Source organism: Scyliorhinus canicula, chromosome 3 (genome assembly GCF_902713615.1).
Source record: "Scyliorhinus canicula chromosome 3, sScyCan1.1, whole genome shotgun sequence".
Classification (NCBI taxonomy): Eukaryota; Metazoa; Chordata; class Chondrichthyes; order Carcharhiniformes; family Scyliorhinidae; genus Scyliorhinus; species Scyliorhinus canicula.
The window spans coordinates 134,381,865-134,398,696 of record NC_052148.1 but is presented as its reverse complement, the minus strand read 5'-3'; the positions used below and the strand labels follow the sequence as shown (position 1 = coordinate 134,398,696).

The 16,832-nt window shown below is 41.6% G+C and overlaps 1 protein-coding gene across 4 annotated transcripts in view; it reads left to right on the top strand.

Moving 5' to 3' along the window:
- Nucleotides 1-14,158, top strand: part of ube2kb (ubiquitin-conjugating enzyme E2Kb (UBC1 homolog, yeast)) — a 101,270-nt gene extending 87,112 nt beyond the window's left edge. For all 4 annotated transcript variants that reach the window (XM_038791386.1, XM_038791388.1, XM_038791387.1 and 1 more), the window contains 3 exons: nucleotides 3,729-3,828; nucleotides 5,176-5,304; nucleotides 13,110-14,158. In XM_038791386.1, the coding sequence (XP_038647314.1) occupies nucleotides 3,729-3,828; nucleotides 5,176-5,304; nucleotides 13,110-13,184 (304 nt within the window). In that variant the 3' untranslated portion in view covers nucleotides 13,185-14,158. The remainder of the gene's footprint in view (nucleotides 1-3,728; nucleotides 3,829-5,175; nucleotides 5,305-13,109) is intronic.
- Nucleotides 14,159-16,832: the final 2,674 nt, after the last annotated feature.

Sequence of the window (16,832 nt, the reverse complement as noted above, 5' to 3'; positions counted from 1 at the left end):
TAGAGCTAACCACTGCACCACCATGCTGCCCCCTGGTATGCATTTATACTGACCAGTACTCTGTGCGCAAGTGGCAAAATTGTAAAAATATGCTCAAGGAAATAGAATCAGCATTTTCATCAGGCACCTTTTAGATTTTGCTTTGGACTAAGTGGTTATTAACTAAATGGTTATTAAGTTGTACTTAAAATTTGTGCAAAGCTGCCAACTAACTTGCAGCTTTTACAGTAGCCATATTCCTTTTTAACCCACGAGCAAAAAGATAAGAGCAAATAACTGCAGATGCTGGAATCTAAAACAAAATACTGGACAATCTCAGCAGGTCTGACTGCAAAAATAATAGAGTTGGCTGAGAATTGTACATGATTGAAAATGTCAGGACTGGGCACCACTGAATATACTAGAATTCCATAGTTTGGGCTTAGAATTTCCTGTTTTGTGGGTATACTAAATTCTGACCTTTTAACGTGAAGCTGCTATTGTTTCCTATTCCTCGGTACAGAAACCAATAATTTAAAAACATTTTTTTATTAGTGTTTTCACATTGCGTTGCAAACTTTGCATAACAAGACCAACACACGTATTCACAAACATTTGTAGCCACTGTGGTTCAGGCAGTAATTTACAAGCAAACTGTCCCTTGCGTTTTTCTTCTCCTCTACCTGTCAAGTGTTTTTCTTGTGTGCTTTTGTCTTCTCTCTTCTCCCCCTGCCCCCCCCCCAATGTTCTTGTCCCTTTCCTTTCCCCTATTTTGTGACTTGTCCTGAATCTCATCCCCCCCACCTTATTGGTTACTGGTTATGAACAGGTCTTGGAGCAAGTTGGTGAACATTTCTCCGATCCCTGGATTTTCTCCAACCTGAAATTCCGCCAGGTTGGATAGTCCTAGCCCACTTATCGTTGCTTTCTGCGCTTCTGTCTTTTCCTTGAATGAGGTCAAAGCATCCACTGCCTTCACCGTTGCCATCATCTCCAGTTTAATGATTTAGGAGCACCTGCGTTATGTGCTCCATCCACTGCCTTATTGGCGGGGCGGTGGTAGTCTGGCATGTACATCAGCGACCCGGCCCGCTCTGTTGTGTCTTGCTCTGTGTGTTTGCCCTGTTCTTTCTCTCCAAACTCTTGCTAACTCTATCATCACTTTTGCTTTTTGAGTTGTTCGCAGACATCTCTCTGTATCTGTGGTTATCTTGGAGGAGGAAGTTGGGGGGGGGGGGGGGGTTGGTTGGTTGGTTTGCAGGCTGGTTGGTTTGCAGGCTTAGTGGTCTATTTTAGGTCTAAAAGTGCCAAACGTCCAGGAGGGGAGAGCCACCTTTCCTGCAACCGCTCAGCACCCCCCCGCTACTGGAAGTCCCGAAACTAATGATGACACAAATTGGTGGTGTAGTAAATAGTGAGGAGCAAGGCCTTGGATTTCAGGATGATATAGATTCTGGCTATATGGGCAGATGAGGGGCAAATGGAATTTAACCCTGAAAAGTGAGAGTTACTGCATTTTGGGATGACTAAGAAGGCAAAGGAATAGTCAGACCCCAGGAAGCACAGAGGATCAAAGGGACCTTGGTGTGCATGTTCACAGATCTCTGAAGACAGCAGGACAGGTAGATAAGGTAGTTAGAAAGGCCTTGGGGACACTTACCATTATTAACCAAGGCATTGAATATAATAGTGGGGAGTTTATGCTGGAGCAGTATAAAGTGCTGGTTGGTGCCCAGCTGGAGTACTCTGTGCAGTTCTGATCATCACACAACAGGAAGGAAGTGAGAGGGTGCAGAGGAGATTCACCAGGATGTTGCCTGGGCTGGGGTGTTTCGGTATCAAGAGAGATTGGATAGGCTGGGGTTGTTTTCCCTGCAGCAGAGAAAGCTGATGGGGTACCTGCTTGAGGTGTGTAAAATTATACACCCTCAGTGCCTGCAGATACTGAAAGATGCCCTCGTAAGAATGGGATATGTCACTCGACTAATCGATCCACAGTTCCAACGCCCCACAGCTAAAAACCACACCGACCCCCTCAGAAGCCAAACACGGGACACAACCGACAGTGTACCCTTTGTTGTCCAGTACTTCCCTGGAGCGGAGAAACTACGACGACATCTTCGCAGCCTTCAATATGTCATCTATGAAGACGAACATCTTGCCACGGCAACCCCACACCCCCATTACTTGCCTTCAAACAACCGAGCAACATCAAACAGGCCATTGTTTGCAGCAAACTACCTAGCCTTCAGGAGAACAGCGACCATGACGCCACACAACCCTGCCATGGCAACCTCACAACACAACCTGCCATGCAAGAGGTGCCAGAGCATTGACATGGATACCACCATTACACGTGAGAACACCACCCACCTGGTACGCCGTACATACTCGTGCGACTCGGCCAACACTGTCTACCTCATATGGAGCTCATACGCTACAGGAAAGGATGTCCCAAGGTGTGGTACATTGGCGAGACCATGAAGACGCTGTGACAACGGATGAATGGACATCGTGTGACAATCGCAAGGCAGGAATGTTCCCTTCCAGTCGGGGAACACTTCAGCAGTCAAGGGCATTCAGCCTCTGATCTTCGGGTAATCATTCTCCAAGGCGGCCTTCAGAATGCGCGACAACGCAGAATCGCCGGGCAGAAACTTATAGCCAAGTTCCGCACACATGAGCACGGTCTCAACCGGGACCTTGGATTCATGTCTCATTACATTCACCCCCCACCATCTGGCCTGGGCTTGCGAAATCCTACCAACTGCCCTGGCTTGAGACAATTGACACCTCTTTAATCTGGGATTATCCCTTTCTACAGTTGCACCTCCTAGACCTGTAAAGACTTAATTACCTGCAAAGACTCGCATTCAAAGTATCATCCTGCATCATTGAATTTATCTATATATCTGTTTGTAGAACTCCCCTCTTGATTCACCTGATGAAGGAATTGCGCTCCGAAAGCTAGTGTTTGAAACAAACCTGTTGGACTTTAACCTGATGTTGTAAGACTTCTTATTGTCCCCACCCCAGACCAATGCCTGCATCTCCACATTATAAAATTATAAGGGACATAGGATGGGTAGGAAGGTACTTTTCCCCTTGGTGGAGAGGTCAATAACCAGGGGGCATAGATTTAGTTAAGGGGCAGGAGGTTTAGAGGAGATGTGAGGAAATACCTTTTCGCCCAGAGGGTGGTTGGAATCTGGAGCTCACTGCCTGATAGAGTGATAGAGGCAGGAGCCTTCACACCTTTTAAGAAGTATTTAGATGAACATTTGAAATGTTATAGTATACAAAGCTCCGGGCCAAGGGCTGGAAAATGGGATTAGAATAGTTAGGTGCTTGATGGGCCGTAGGGCCTCTTTCCGTGCTGTAAAACTCCATGACTATGACCAAGCTAACTTGGGAGTTCAAGTATTCTCAAAGATGATACCAGTATGATATTTTATTTTAAGTTATTGTCTGAATAGCATTATTTATTCTCCCTCATTCTAGGTTACACTAGAGTGCTATATTCTGAACACTGTTGATGAGGAATCTGCCCCAGACCTTTGCCTTTTGTAATCCTCATTAGGAGGAAGCCTGAAAGCACTTTTTTATTTAATACTTTCGTGCTTTTCACAATCTAAAAAAATGAATTTTCAGGAGTGAGTTGTACAAGATCGGGAATTTGTTGAATTTGAACTATCTGGAATTTTGTCCTCTGTTCAGTGACTGACTTTGTTGCTCCATTCTATTTTTAGGGCAGCTGCTATGACTTTAAGAACAGTTTTATTATCATTACAAGCCTTACTGGCAGCAGCTGAACCAGATGACCCACAGGATGCAGTCGTGGCACAACAGGTTAGCAAAGACATGGCAGCAACCAGAACAATGCAGTTGAATTATGCTCTTGAATTAAAAAAAATTGACTAAACACCCAAATATTGGGACGGGTCAGTTTCCAGAACAACTGAGAACCTTCCTGTCCTGTACTGTTAATGTTACATCACAGGGTGTTCTTACCCAGGAATTATCTGGGAAATAACCAGTTTTACAAAAAATGAAAGAAATCGCTGCTAAACATTGAATTATATTTCAGCATTCTTTTGTAATCAATCTCGACAGGACAAATCCTGTGATCGTTCAAACTGCCATATACAATTATTAACTTAAAATGGAGTATTAGGTTTTAAAAAAAAAAAAGGTCCGGACACGCCATGGTGTGCCTTGTTGCTGTCTGGCGGTGGACGTCCCCACTGGAGGTCCCTCTCTGGAGGAGTCCTCCCCCTCAATCTTGGGGACCTGGGGTGAAGGGTGTTGCATGTAGCAGTGCCGTACAATCACCGATTGCACCGGTTCAAGGACTCCCAAGTAGCCTGCCATTTTTGCAGCATTGTGGAGTCCGTGGATATGTCTATGTGCATGTTTTAGGCTGCACTCCCTTTTTAGTTTTCTAACCAATCTTTTGCTGGAGTTTTGTTTGCACTTCAGCCCCACGCTCCTAATCTACCGGCACCCGGAGTGGAAAGGGGCGGGGAAGGGGGAGGACCTCCTTGTGAACCTGCTCCTGGGTCTGACGATAGGTCCAGGCAGCGGGTGACCAAGCTGGTCGTCCGGCCAGACTGTCTGCCCCTCTTCTGCGGCTACATTCGCGCCGGATGTCCCTGGAAAGGGAGCATGCGGTGTCCACGAGCACCATTGAGGCCTTCTGAGCCTGATGGGCACTGCAAGGGGTGGGGTGCTTTATTGGCCCCTTTTAACTGCACTCTTATTTGATGTTTTTAAGTTTCCGTTGATCTTTGTTATTTTTGGGCAGTACCCCTAACAGGAACGGCCCTTTTTTGCTTTGTCCCTCAGTTTGTTTTCCTTTCTTCTGTTTTGTTGGTGGACCTCAAAAGAGTGGCCAATCCACCTACCTGCACATCTTTGGGTTGTGGGGGTGAAACCCACATAAACACGGAGAGAATGTGCAAACTCCACACGGAAAGTGATCCAGGACCAGGATTGAACCTTGAACCTCTGTGCCATGAGGCTGGAGTGCTAGCCACTGTGCTGCCACACCTTTGTATATTTTTAAAGCATACGTTTAATTCATCTTCAAATTCAAAAATTGTCTTTCTGAAAATATTGATAGTAACAGTAAGTTAATGTAATTTCTTTATAGCCTCTATTTGAGCAATGTGCTTATGGAGTATGTTCTTTCTGCAGTACAAGCAAAATCCAGAGATGTTTAAACAGACAGCCCGACTCTGGGCGCACGTGTATGCTGGAGCACCAGTTCCTAGCCCCGAGTACACTAGAAAGGTAGACAAACTGTGTGCTATGGGCTTTGATAAAGTAAGTATTAAGAGTAATTTTATCTAACACATGCAGTAAGTGCTCGCTTATAGACAGTTTTGCACTTACAACTTTAGCATAATCATTATATCTGGTTCTTCGCCTTTTGTACGTTTGCTATATATGGCATCGCATTGTGTTGAAACCGTCAAATTACACAACAAAAGAATTGCATTTGAAATGCAATAACTATTTTGGACAGAATTGCAGCCATCAGTATCCCTGGTGACCCACAAACAAACATGAAATAAAAAGATCACTTAATCTATATATTTATTGTGTTTGATATCTCTTGGGAGAGTAAATGTTGATCAAGATAATAGGAGAATCTTTACTTCTTTGAATACAGCCAGCTTAATAAATCAAAGAGAAGCAAGCTTAGTCTAATGTCCTATCCAAATGTAAGGGCTTGGAAAATCTAACTTTAAATGGGCAAAGCTTATCAAATCGTTAGAGTAAATTTATAAATTACATGTTCTTGTCCTGGAAAGGGGGAATAATTTTTTAACGCATTGAAACTACCGAGTTCATTTATGAGAATCCTCGAGTTCTATGAAAGAAGAAATTCAGTAAGGGGAAAAAAAATGTGTTCCTTATCTAAAAAAGTGATACATTTCTCTGACAAATTCCTGAAAACAAAATCAGATTGAACATCTCTTTCTGTGAAAGAGGGAAAGAAATTCAACTGGTTTACTGTTGACCATGATTAAAATTTATGATTTTTATATTATGTATCCTATTATGTTCACAATGCTAATATTTGTTGCTGGTACTGTGGCAGTGGTGTACTGTGCTCCTTGGCATCTCCGCAGTGTACAATTCTGGTAGGTCATGCCATTCCTGTCATGCTTTTTCTCAGGTGTTAACTCTGTGGACTGGTTCTATTTCTACCAATCCGAGCCATATCACAAATCGCTATCCTCCTCTTCCTCCACCTGCACTATTCCTCTCCAGGTTCTCTAAGGATCTGTCGTCAGGGTCTGCCCCCTAACCTACATGCTACCTCTTGGTGAAATTATAGAAAATCACCAGGTCTGCTTTCAACTGCAACCTGATGGTATTGAGCTGTGTCTCTTTTCTCAACCCTTAATATCTTGTGCTGAAGAAGTCCTTAGTGAATCACAAGTTACTCCTATTCAGCATTGGGAAGCACAAAACGATCTTTATTGAGCCTTGCTATTGACTCCATCTGTGCTATTTGGGTTGATGTAGATATCTTGTTTGTTCTGAACTGAACTTCAGCCTCGTATTCTAAGTTTCTAGATTTTACTTGATTTTATATTTTGTAGAGCCTCGTCCGATTCTGCAGATAGAGCTTTGTCATCAATGAGGCACATGTGAATGTTTTTCTTTACTTCCATATGTTTATCAAAGATTGTTCTTGGGTTAAATATCCCCCCTCTCATTGCAATTCCTGGCCTAAATACAGTCCATGTCTCTTCAACTTTTGCTTCAAATTTCTTATTATTTCATTCTTTTAGGATTTTCAATATCACTTTATTGAGACGACTTATTGAGCTTATAGTTCTAAAATGATTGCACCCATCCCTTCAATTTCATCCATTCCTTGGGCAGCACGGTGACGCAGTGGGTAGCACTGCTGCCTCATGGCCGCGAGGACCCGGGTTCGATCCCGGCTCTGGGTCACTGTCTATGTGGAGTTTGTACATTCTCCCGTGTCAACCCCACAGCCGAAATATGTGCAGGGTAGGTGGATTGGCCACGCTAAATTGCCCCTTAATTGGAAAAATAATTGGATACTCTAAAAAAAAATTTTTTTTAAACTTCATTCATTCCTTCACTCCATGAGGACAGAAGTGGGGATGTTCGCTGATGATTGCAGAATGTTCAGCACCATTTGTGATTTCTCAGATACCGAAGCAATATTATTGCTGCTATGTTTCAGGGTCCGGAGCCTTTGCAGTATCCAGAGCCTTCAGCCATTTCTTGACATCACATGGAGTGAACCAAAATGGCTGAAGACTGGCATCTGTGATGCTGAGGACTCGAGGAGGAGGCCAAGATGGAACATCTGGCTGGCACTTCTGTCTGAAGATACCTGGCAAATGCTTCAACTTTCTCTTTTAAGCTAATGTTCTGGAATTCCCCACCATTGAAGATAGAGATATTTGTGGAGACGCCTCCTCCGGTGATTTGTTTAATTGTCCGCCACCTTTCACAACTGGATGTGGCAGGACTGAAGTGTTTCGATCTGACCCATTGCTTGTGGGATTGTTTAGCTTTGTCTGTCACATGCTTCTTCTGCTGTTTGGCATGCATGTTTTCCTGTCATGTAGCTTCACCAGGTTGACACATTGTTAGGCATGTCTGGTGCTGCTCCTAGCATGCCCTCTTGCACTGTTCATTGGAATGTCCTCTTCTATTCACATCCCTACTGTGTTGATGCATTGGTCTTTATGGATATATTTTTGCTGGTTATTTGAACCAGAATTTGTTATTTAAAATGCATCTATTTATTGAGCTGGCAATATCAGGGATGGTGGAACTTCTGGCGATTGTACAAATGAGAACGACTTGTCATGATTTGGGCAATGAATGTGGCTTTTAGAATTGGAATTGTGCACAGACCTGACGCGAAAAAGTGTTGGGCTTGCAGTTGCAATGGGTTTTTAAACCTTTGGTGAGTAGAAAACCCACTTCTGCATTTGTGTCCTGGGTGTCCAGCTACAGTCATGGAATGACTGCCTTTTTTGTTTTGCCTTGTGTGTTTAGGCTGCAGTATGATGGTTTCCTTAAGATGGTTTTATCAGCATTTAACTATTCTGGGAATGTTCTGGGCTTTATTAGAAAGCAAAATTTCAACAAGCCAAATAAGTTACAATTTAGTAACAAATTTGATATTTATTGTATTATTGGTAGTCTGAAGTGAAATGCTTCAGAATTGAAGTAGTGGGACTTGGGGCAGCAAAACGTTGAATATTGTTGGCCCCTCAAATATAGCCAAGAGCTGCAACTGACATTGCTTAAATACTTCACAAGTTCAACAGAGCACTGGAGGAGTAAATTATATGGTAGCTATAGATGAGTGAAGGATCTATAATATAGATAGAACTGAATATGTAATACTGAACAGGTTAATAAGACAGTACAAAATTCAAACCAAGCACTCGTCGGTCAGAATTAAAAAGTAGAGAAGTTATCTAAACATGTATCAAAGCTTGGTAGACATGTCTGGCCACTGTTATAAAAAGATATGGAGAGGGCGCCGAAATGTTTTTAGGGCTGGAGTGTGGCAACTAGGGGATTTTCACAGCAACTTCATTGCAGTGTTAATGTAAGCTTACCTGTGACAACAGTAAAGATTATTATTATTGCATGAAACGTAGAACATACAGTGCAGAAGGAGGCCATTCGGCCCATCAAGCCCACACCAACCTACCCAAGCCCTCACTTCCACCCTATCCCTGTAACCCAATAACCCCTCCTAACCTTTTTTGAGCATATTGAGCCACTGCCTCAAACAACTGCAGTATTTTAAGGTGAGAAGGGGCAAAAGACTTACCATACAGCAAAAAAGTGACAGAAGCAAGTTTACTAATGCAGTTAACCCATGTCATTGAAATCTACATTCACAGTAGTTTTAAATACAAGAAATATTATGCATTTCTAATATGCATTGAATCCATTTTGAAATTAACTTTCAACATCACTTATTTCTTGTTTCCTCCTGGCTCTCACTGCCCAATATAATAGTACAATATAAGTAATAGGCTAAAACCTAGCTTCAAGGGCTTTTTTCCCCCCGTTTTGCAGCCCGTTGGAAACTTAGACTAACTTGGTCTAGCCATTTAATAAAAGCAAAATATGCGGGTGCTGGAAATCGAAAATAAAATCAGAAACTGCTGGAAAGACTCAGCAAGTCTGTTGGCATATGTGAAGACAAAAGGTTCACGTTTAGAGACAGTATGATTAACCTTTCTGTTCAGAAGTATTTTGAACTTTATGGAAAGTGGGTAGATGTGTCTCTGAAAAAGTTGATCTTAACGAAGCTGTAGTTTAGTTTTCAGATAAATATACCATGTAACAGCACAACTTTCTGCTATTTACAGTTTCAAATACACGAGCACTTTCTAAAATCTTCTCTTCCCCCCCCCCCAGTTGGAGAAAATTTGTGACTGTTTTGACCTCTGAATGCTGTCAACATTTCCCTGTTCTAACTTGCACAGAATGTTGTCCACCCATCACCTGTGTGTGCTCTGACCTACATTAGCTCCCAATCCAGCAATGCTTTTATTTGAAAATTATTATCCTTGTTTTCACTTGCGCCATGGCCTCATCCCTAACCTGTGGTACCTGAAGTCCTCAAATTCCAGCCTCTTGAACGCCCCTGATAATTGCTCCATCATTGACGGCTGTGCCTTCAGCTGCTTACGTTCTGGAATTCTCTCCCTAAAGATCTCTGACTCTACCTTGTTTCCCCTTTTTGAGATACTCCTTCGAACCTATCTCTTGGACCAAGGTTTTGGTCATCTGCCCTCGTGTCTCCATGTGTGGCTCAGTGTCATATTTGATTTCATACTATCTCTAAAAATCTGTTGAATATTTTATTAGGTTAATGGAGTTGTACAATTACAAGTAGTTCTTATTGTCCATGGTTGTTATCATGGAATATGTTACAAAGATTCTGCTAACGCTGTATTAATGGACTATCAGGCTTTAAATGAGCTCTGCCTGAATTAACATTGCCCAATTTAACTTCTGGAAGAAAAATAGAAAGGAATTGCCTAAGGCGGCTGTGGCAGTGATTCTGTGGTGTTGGAGGCAGGGAACATTAGATTTTGAATGGTTAATGCACCATATTTAATTATTAGTCTAAAAAGCGGATAACTATTTACCTAATAGCAATCATAATATGATGGAATTCAAAGTTGTGCTTGAAAGGAGAAACGGACTTCCGTTGGCGGCATGTAGGGAGAAATCTGGGTTATTTTTTCGTAAAATCCTAGATAATTTAAGGTGTACATATTAAAGAGATGCCAAGAAAGGCCAGGGGAAAGAAACCTACAGATAGAACTTTGTCGACGGATTCGGCATCTTCACAAGGCTCTTTGTTGGAGAAAATGATGGGGCCTACTCCTGTGATTCTGGCTGCTCCAAACACGACCGATATGCTTACTGGTGTACAAGCAACTGATTCAAGAAACCGTTCGAGAAGCAATGGAGAGTTATGTCTGAGGACCATCGAAAATCGATAGAGGAGCCGGGGGTCTCCTACTGTCGAAGCTTGAGAAAACCTCAGAAGGTAAAGAAGCATGGTGCGGCGATTTAAGGGCATGGAAATGGCTTTGTTGAAGCATGGCGAATTGGAGGCTGAAAGCGCTCTGGTGAGAATAAAATGCTACGGTTGCCCATCTCGAAAACCGCTCGAGGAGGCAGAATCATGGGGTTGCTAAAGGGTGCCGAAAGCCCCCCTCCTACTGTGTACCTTTCACAGCTCATAGAATCCCTACCATGCAGAAGGAGGCCATTCAACTCTAGGAAAGAGTACCCTATCTAGGCCCACACGTCCGCCCTATCCTTGTAATCCAGTAATCACACCTAACTTTTTTGGATACTAAGGGGAAATTTAGCATGGCCAATCCACCTTACCTGCACATCTTTAGACTGGGAGGAAACCGGAGCACCCAGAGGAAACCCATCTGACCAAGGTCAGGATGTGTGGTTTCATTTTGGGGGTGGAGACCAACTGACTGGTGTTCTCCGAGGCCGGCTAACTGCAGTCATATGTTCTGGCCATGTCCCAAGTTGCTAAACCTTTGGATCTCCTTCTTTAACACCATGTCAGTAATTCTTAATGTCGAGCTGGAGCCTTGTCCTTTAATGGCCATTTTTGAGGTATCGGACTAGCCAGTGCTGCAGAGGGGGGTGAAGGCGGATGGTCTCGCCTTCACCTCGTTATTAGCCCAGAGGCGAGTTCAGCTTGGGTGGAGGACTCCTACTCTGCCCAGTTTCTCGGCCTGGTTAGGTGACCTTATGGAATTTTTGCATTTGGAGACGGTCAAATACACGGTCAAGGGGGTTGGTTGGGGGTTTTACCTGAACTGCAGCCAAGAGTTAGTTACCATCAGTTATTTGGAGGTTGGAAGTGGTCTACACTGTTGGTTGTGTTTCTTTTATAGTGTAACCTGTGACATCTGTTTTTATATGGTTATGTTAAAAATGAAAAATCATCAATAAAAATATTTTTTAAGAAAGGAAAAATATGGAGCAGCTAGATTTAGATAAGGCGTGCTTGAACAAGATAAGACAGATACTGTCCACTATAAACGGTTCAAATTTTTAATGGCTGAAATGACAAGTCAATGGGAGTTGATCAAAAATAATTTAACATGGGTGGCTCAGTGGTTAGCACTGTTGCCCCGCGGTGCTGAGGACCCGGTTTCGATCCCGGCCCCGGGTCACTGTCTTTGTGGAGTTTGCACATTGTCCCTGTGTCTGCATGTGTATCACCATCACAGCCCAATGATGTGCCAGGTAGGTGGATTGCCTCTTAATTGGAGAAAAAATTAATTAGGTACTTTAAATTTATATTAAAATTAAAAAAGACAAGAAGTTAACATGCTTCAGAGACAGTTTACATCAGAAAGATGGGATAGATTGCCAAAAATCCAAGAGATATTAATGGATTAAGTGTATAGACAGAACTGTGGCAAATAGATTTATTCACAGACATGTGTGAGGGCACCCACTTTGGTCCTGCAAAAGGAGGTCAGATTACTTTCTAAACAGTGAGAAGCTAGCAATAGTTGAGGCCAAACACGACTTTGGGGTCTGTGTACATAGCCCATTGAAATGTCAGAGCAGGCACAAAAATAATTGAAACTGCTTGTGAAATGCTGGCCTTTATATGTAGAGGCCTTTATATATAGAGGAATAGAATACAAGGAGTAAAAATCATGCTTCGGCTATACCCTGCTCGCAGTTGGGATATTGCAAGTAGTCCTGGGCACCTCACTGTAGGTAGTATATATTGGCTTTGAAGGAAGTGAAGTACAGATTAGCGAGAATCATACCTAAACTCGGAACTGAAAGTGAAACTATTTTGGCTGGTTCAAAAGTCTAGGGCTAGAGGACATAGCATAAAATATAAAACAAAGTCTTTCAAAAGTGAGGTTAGGAAATAACCTCTACGAGGTTTGGAACTCTCTTCTGCAAAATGACAATTGATGCTGAGTCATTTGTTAATTTTAAATCTGGGATTGTTGGATTTCTCCGAACCGCAAACATTGAGGGACATGGAACAAAGGTGGGTATCTGGAATTAGGCCACAGATCATATTATTGAATGATGAAACAGGCTCAAGAGGAAAAATCGTCTACTGCTGCTTCTTTGTTCTTATGTAAGGATTGCACTACCTGATTGCTCATAAAATGTCTTCCATTTATAAATACGTGACCCTCAGTTTTTGGCTTCAATAAATGTCGCAATTAAGATTTGAGGGATTGTGCAGCAAGTGAGTTTCTGCTATTACCAATGCATGTATTGTGGTACTCTCCCCTCTCTCTCTCTCCCCTCCACCCCCCCTTTTCATGGTGCTTTAAGAGAGTTTGCATTGCTCTGTTTATGTTAACAAGCTAACTTTATCTAGACTTTGTATACAAATTGCTTAATTATGGACTCTTAACTAATTTTATTTACTATTATCTGACTTTGTATGTCATTCCATGGTTTCCATTTGACCAATCAACCCTTTTTGGTATACCTAATTATAGCTAATTTAAAATTAGAAAATGTAATCTTGATGCTGGCTTCTGCAGATTATAACTTTTGTATTTCTTTTACAGAATGCAGTAATAGTGGCCTTGTCTTCACAATCCTGGGACGTGGAATGTGCAACAGAACGACTGCTCAGTAACTGAGGAATTTGGAATCACTTATATAGCCCAGATGCCCTTTCATTGACAAACACCTCTGCCCTTTGTTTATTCTGGGTTCTGCATAGATTCCATTTTAAACATCACTGTAATATGTGATAATCGCTATAAATGAGACTGGATTCGATGCTCTGTAAATAAAGCTCTCAAAAGATCTGTGTAAATTAAAACAAAGGGGAAACGTGAAATACTTTTTAATTTTTTTCCTACTCTCCATGTAAGGATCCTGAGTTTGAGTTGCATTCATCCTGAAGATGACAAATACACCTGCTTTAGTACAGTTTAACCAAGTGACCAAGGCTTTAAATTGCATCAACTTGTTTTTGATAATAAAAACATGTAATGAGGCCTGCATCTTAGAAAATGGTTGTTTTCTATTTTTTGACTGTGTCATGGCCTATGTAGCCATTACTTGTAGTAATACTTCTGATCAGAGTTTCTATTTAGTTTGATATTTAGTGAGAGGCTGCTTCAGTCTTTAGTCGTGGCATTAATGCACGAGTTAATGTGATGGCATTTTTGAATGTTACGTTTTTATGGGTATCAAATCAACGGTTCAAGTGTGTGCCTGATCATGACTAGATTACTTGGATTTCCTCCCATGGTTACATTGTTCTCCAAAAATCTTTGCTATGACACAATCAAAAAGTGTTTGACAGGCTAGATTTTCTTAAGTCATTGTAGCTGTTAAGTAATGTGATCACTATTTTGAATTACTTAACAGGTGCTTGAATATTCACACCCTACTTGTGATTCACAATTTCTATAATCTACTTTGGAGGTTGAGGTGGCTGTTTTCTTGCTGTATATAATTTAAAGTTCACATAGAAATAGAGGTGTGTTAATGATCAGATTGTCTGCACTCTGTCCGGTATCACTGAAAATTCCAAACAATGGGATATTTCCTGTATATACAGCCAAGCTTTCTATTCGTATTAAAATGGTATTTCATCCTAAAAGTTTCCACTAACCTTGGGGTCATTTAATATAATAATTGATTTCTCAAAATTTGAGATATTTATTGGTTTTCCCTTTGCTGAATTGAGTAAAGATGATTTTTTTTTGTGATGATAAACAGATGGACAGTTATTGGCTGATAAAATGTGTCCCGTTGACGAGTATAATATACATTTTCAAAACCATGATTTGAAATTTCATAATTGTGGAATTTGCCTATATCTTCAGAAGAGTTTGCTCTTTTGCTGATTAGCGCTTGTTGGGAAATAGAACAGGAGTCAATGTAGCTTTGTATATTTAGAAAATGCCTACATTTTTATTTATTTAACTGAGATGCAGTTCACCTTTTTAAAGCTTTGCCACCATGGAACTGTGATTTAAACATTCAGATTTCCATTTCTGGCTCAAAAGAATTTAGGATAAAGAACGGCTTTTCAGCCATTCTGTGTGTAGGCTGGTGCATTGTGACTGACTTAAATTTATTCCCTAGAATTGTAACTCTGTCTTGGAAAATCTTGTGTTACATTTAAACTCCAACCCTTATTGCCCTACAAATCCTCACCATTGTCCCAAGTCCTACATGCAGTTCTTGGACTGAAATTGACTGCTGAAAGATCTACATGAGCATCCTGTGGTAGTTATACCTCCCCTCTGCTTGAAGAGCAGTACCTCTGCAACTGTGCTGTCAACTAAGCTTTGTTTATCAACTTGCACTGTGGGAAAAGGATCCATGAACCAATGACCCTGATGGAGAATTAATTGTTCTTGATTTCATTGTCACGTCTTCCACCTAAATGCGTTAATTGATGTTGATGTATAGTTTTGTAGGTGGTGGCTGTTGAATGATATTTCAGGTGGCCATTTATCAAGCAAGACCAGGATATGGGGGCATCATAGTTAATCAGATGCTGGTTAGTGACCAGGAGCAGGAATTGTTAGTTGTGTCTTCCCCTTAGACTTGAAAACTGAGGCCAATTTTAATATGGTGCAATTAGCTAACTCATCACAGACTACAGACATCAAGTATGCTTAACTATAGGGATCCTATTTACTTGCTGAGTTATTGAGGGGATGACCAAAGTTAAAGAAGATGTTGTTTGTGTCACTGTACAGAAATGAAAGATTTCAGCAGCCTGGGTAAATTGGTCTAAACTCGTCTTATAACCATCCCTCAACCTCTTTTGCAAGACGAAGACGATATCTTATAAAATGTTTATATTTGCCACATTCTCATCTTAAATCAGTATTGTGGTGTAAATTATTTTGAATAGACATTCTTGTTTCTGTTCTCAATTGTAGGGAAGTCTTACGATAACTGTGCAGCACATTGGTGAGATTGCAACTGGAGTACTGTAGTTTTAATCATCTTAAGGAGGGGACATAACTTGCATTGGAACCACTTCAGAGAAGGTTCCATTAGGTTGATTCCTGGGATGAGATGTTTGTCTTACGAGGAAAGGTTGGGCTGATACGCATTGGTGTTTCGAAGAATGAGAGGTGATCTTATTGAGGCATACAAGATTCCGACAGAGTTTGACAGGGAGATGCTCGGAGGTTATTTCCTCTGGGGGTGGGGGGTGGAGGTGGGGGAGGGGAGGAGGAGTGAATCACAGTTTGAAGACGGAGATTCTCCCATTTAAAACAGAGATGAGGAGGAATTTCTTCTCTCAAAAGTGTCATTTTCCTTTGGAAGTTTCTTCCCCAGTGAGCGGTGGAGACTGGGTCATTGAATATATTTAAAGCTGAGTTAGATAGATTTTGTTTTATTAACAAGGGTGTCCAAGAGTTATGGAAACAGGCAAGATTGTGCGGTTAAGGCCATAGTCAGCTCAGCCATGACCTTATTGATTGGTGGGGCAGACTGACTGGCCTACTCCTATTTCTTATGCTTTTATCATTGGACTTGGCAGTAGCAATCTTTTGTTAAACCTCACCACTGTTCCAGTTTATGACTATTTTGTATTAAAATATTTGAGTTTGTGTTTCCTGTTTCCTCTGGGTGGTCTAGTTTCATCCCACAGTCTAAAGATGTGCAAGTTTGGTGGATTGACCATGATCAATTGCACAAGATAACGGGGATAGTGCCTATGTAGAGTGCTCTTTTGGAGGATGGGTGCAGAATCTATTGTCGAATGGCCTGCTTCTGCACTATAGAGATTCAGTGGATACTCTTGAGTTTTGAAATCTTCAATTAACATACCCCCAATGGCTTTTGGGGCTGGTTTAAAACCAGGGGCTGGTTCAGCACACTGGGCTAAATCGCTGGCTTTTAAAGCAGACCAAGGCAGGCCAGCAGCACGGTTCAATTCCCGTACCAACCTCCCTGAACAGGCGCCGGAATGTGGCGACTAGGGGCTTTTCACAGTAACTTGATTGAAGCCTACTCGTGACAATAAGCGATTTTCATTTTCATTTCATTTTGGGGGACAGAATTCCAGATTTCTGCTACCTTTTAAATGGAGAAATGTTTCCTGAGATCTCCTGTGAACAATCTGTCACCGACAAGTTTAAAAGTTATTTAAAAGGTTATTGAACACCTTTATAGTTGGGGAATTAGAACACAGGTCAATAAAGACCATGCTGCATTTATACAAATCCCTGGTTAGACCACACCGGAGTACTGTATTCAGTTCTGAGCACTGTACTGTAAGAGGAAGTATAACATGAGTGGAAGCA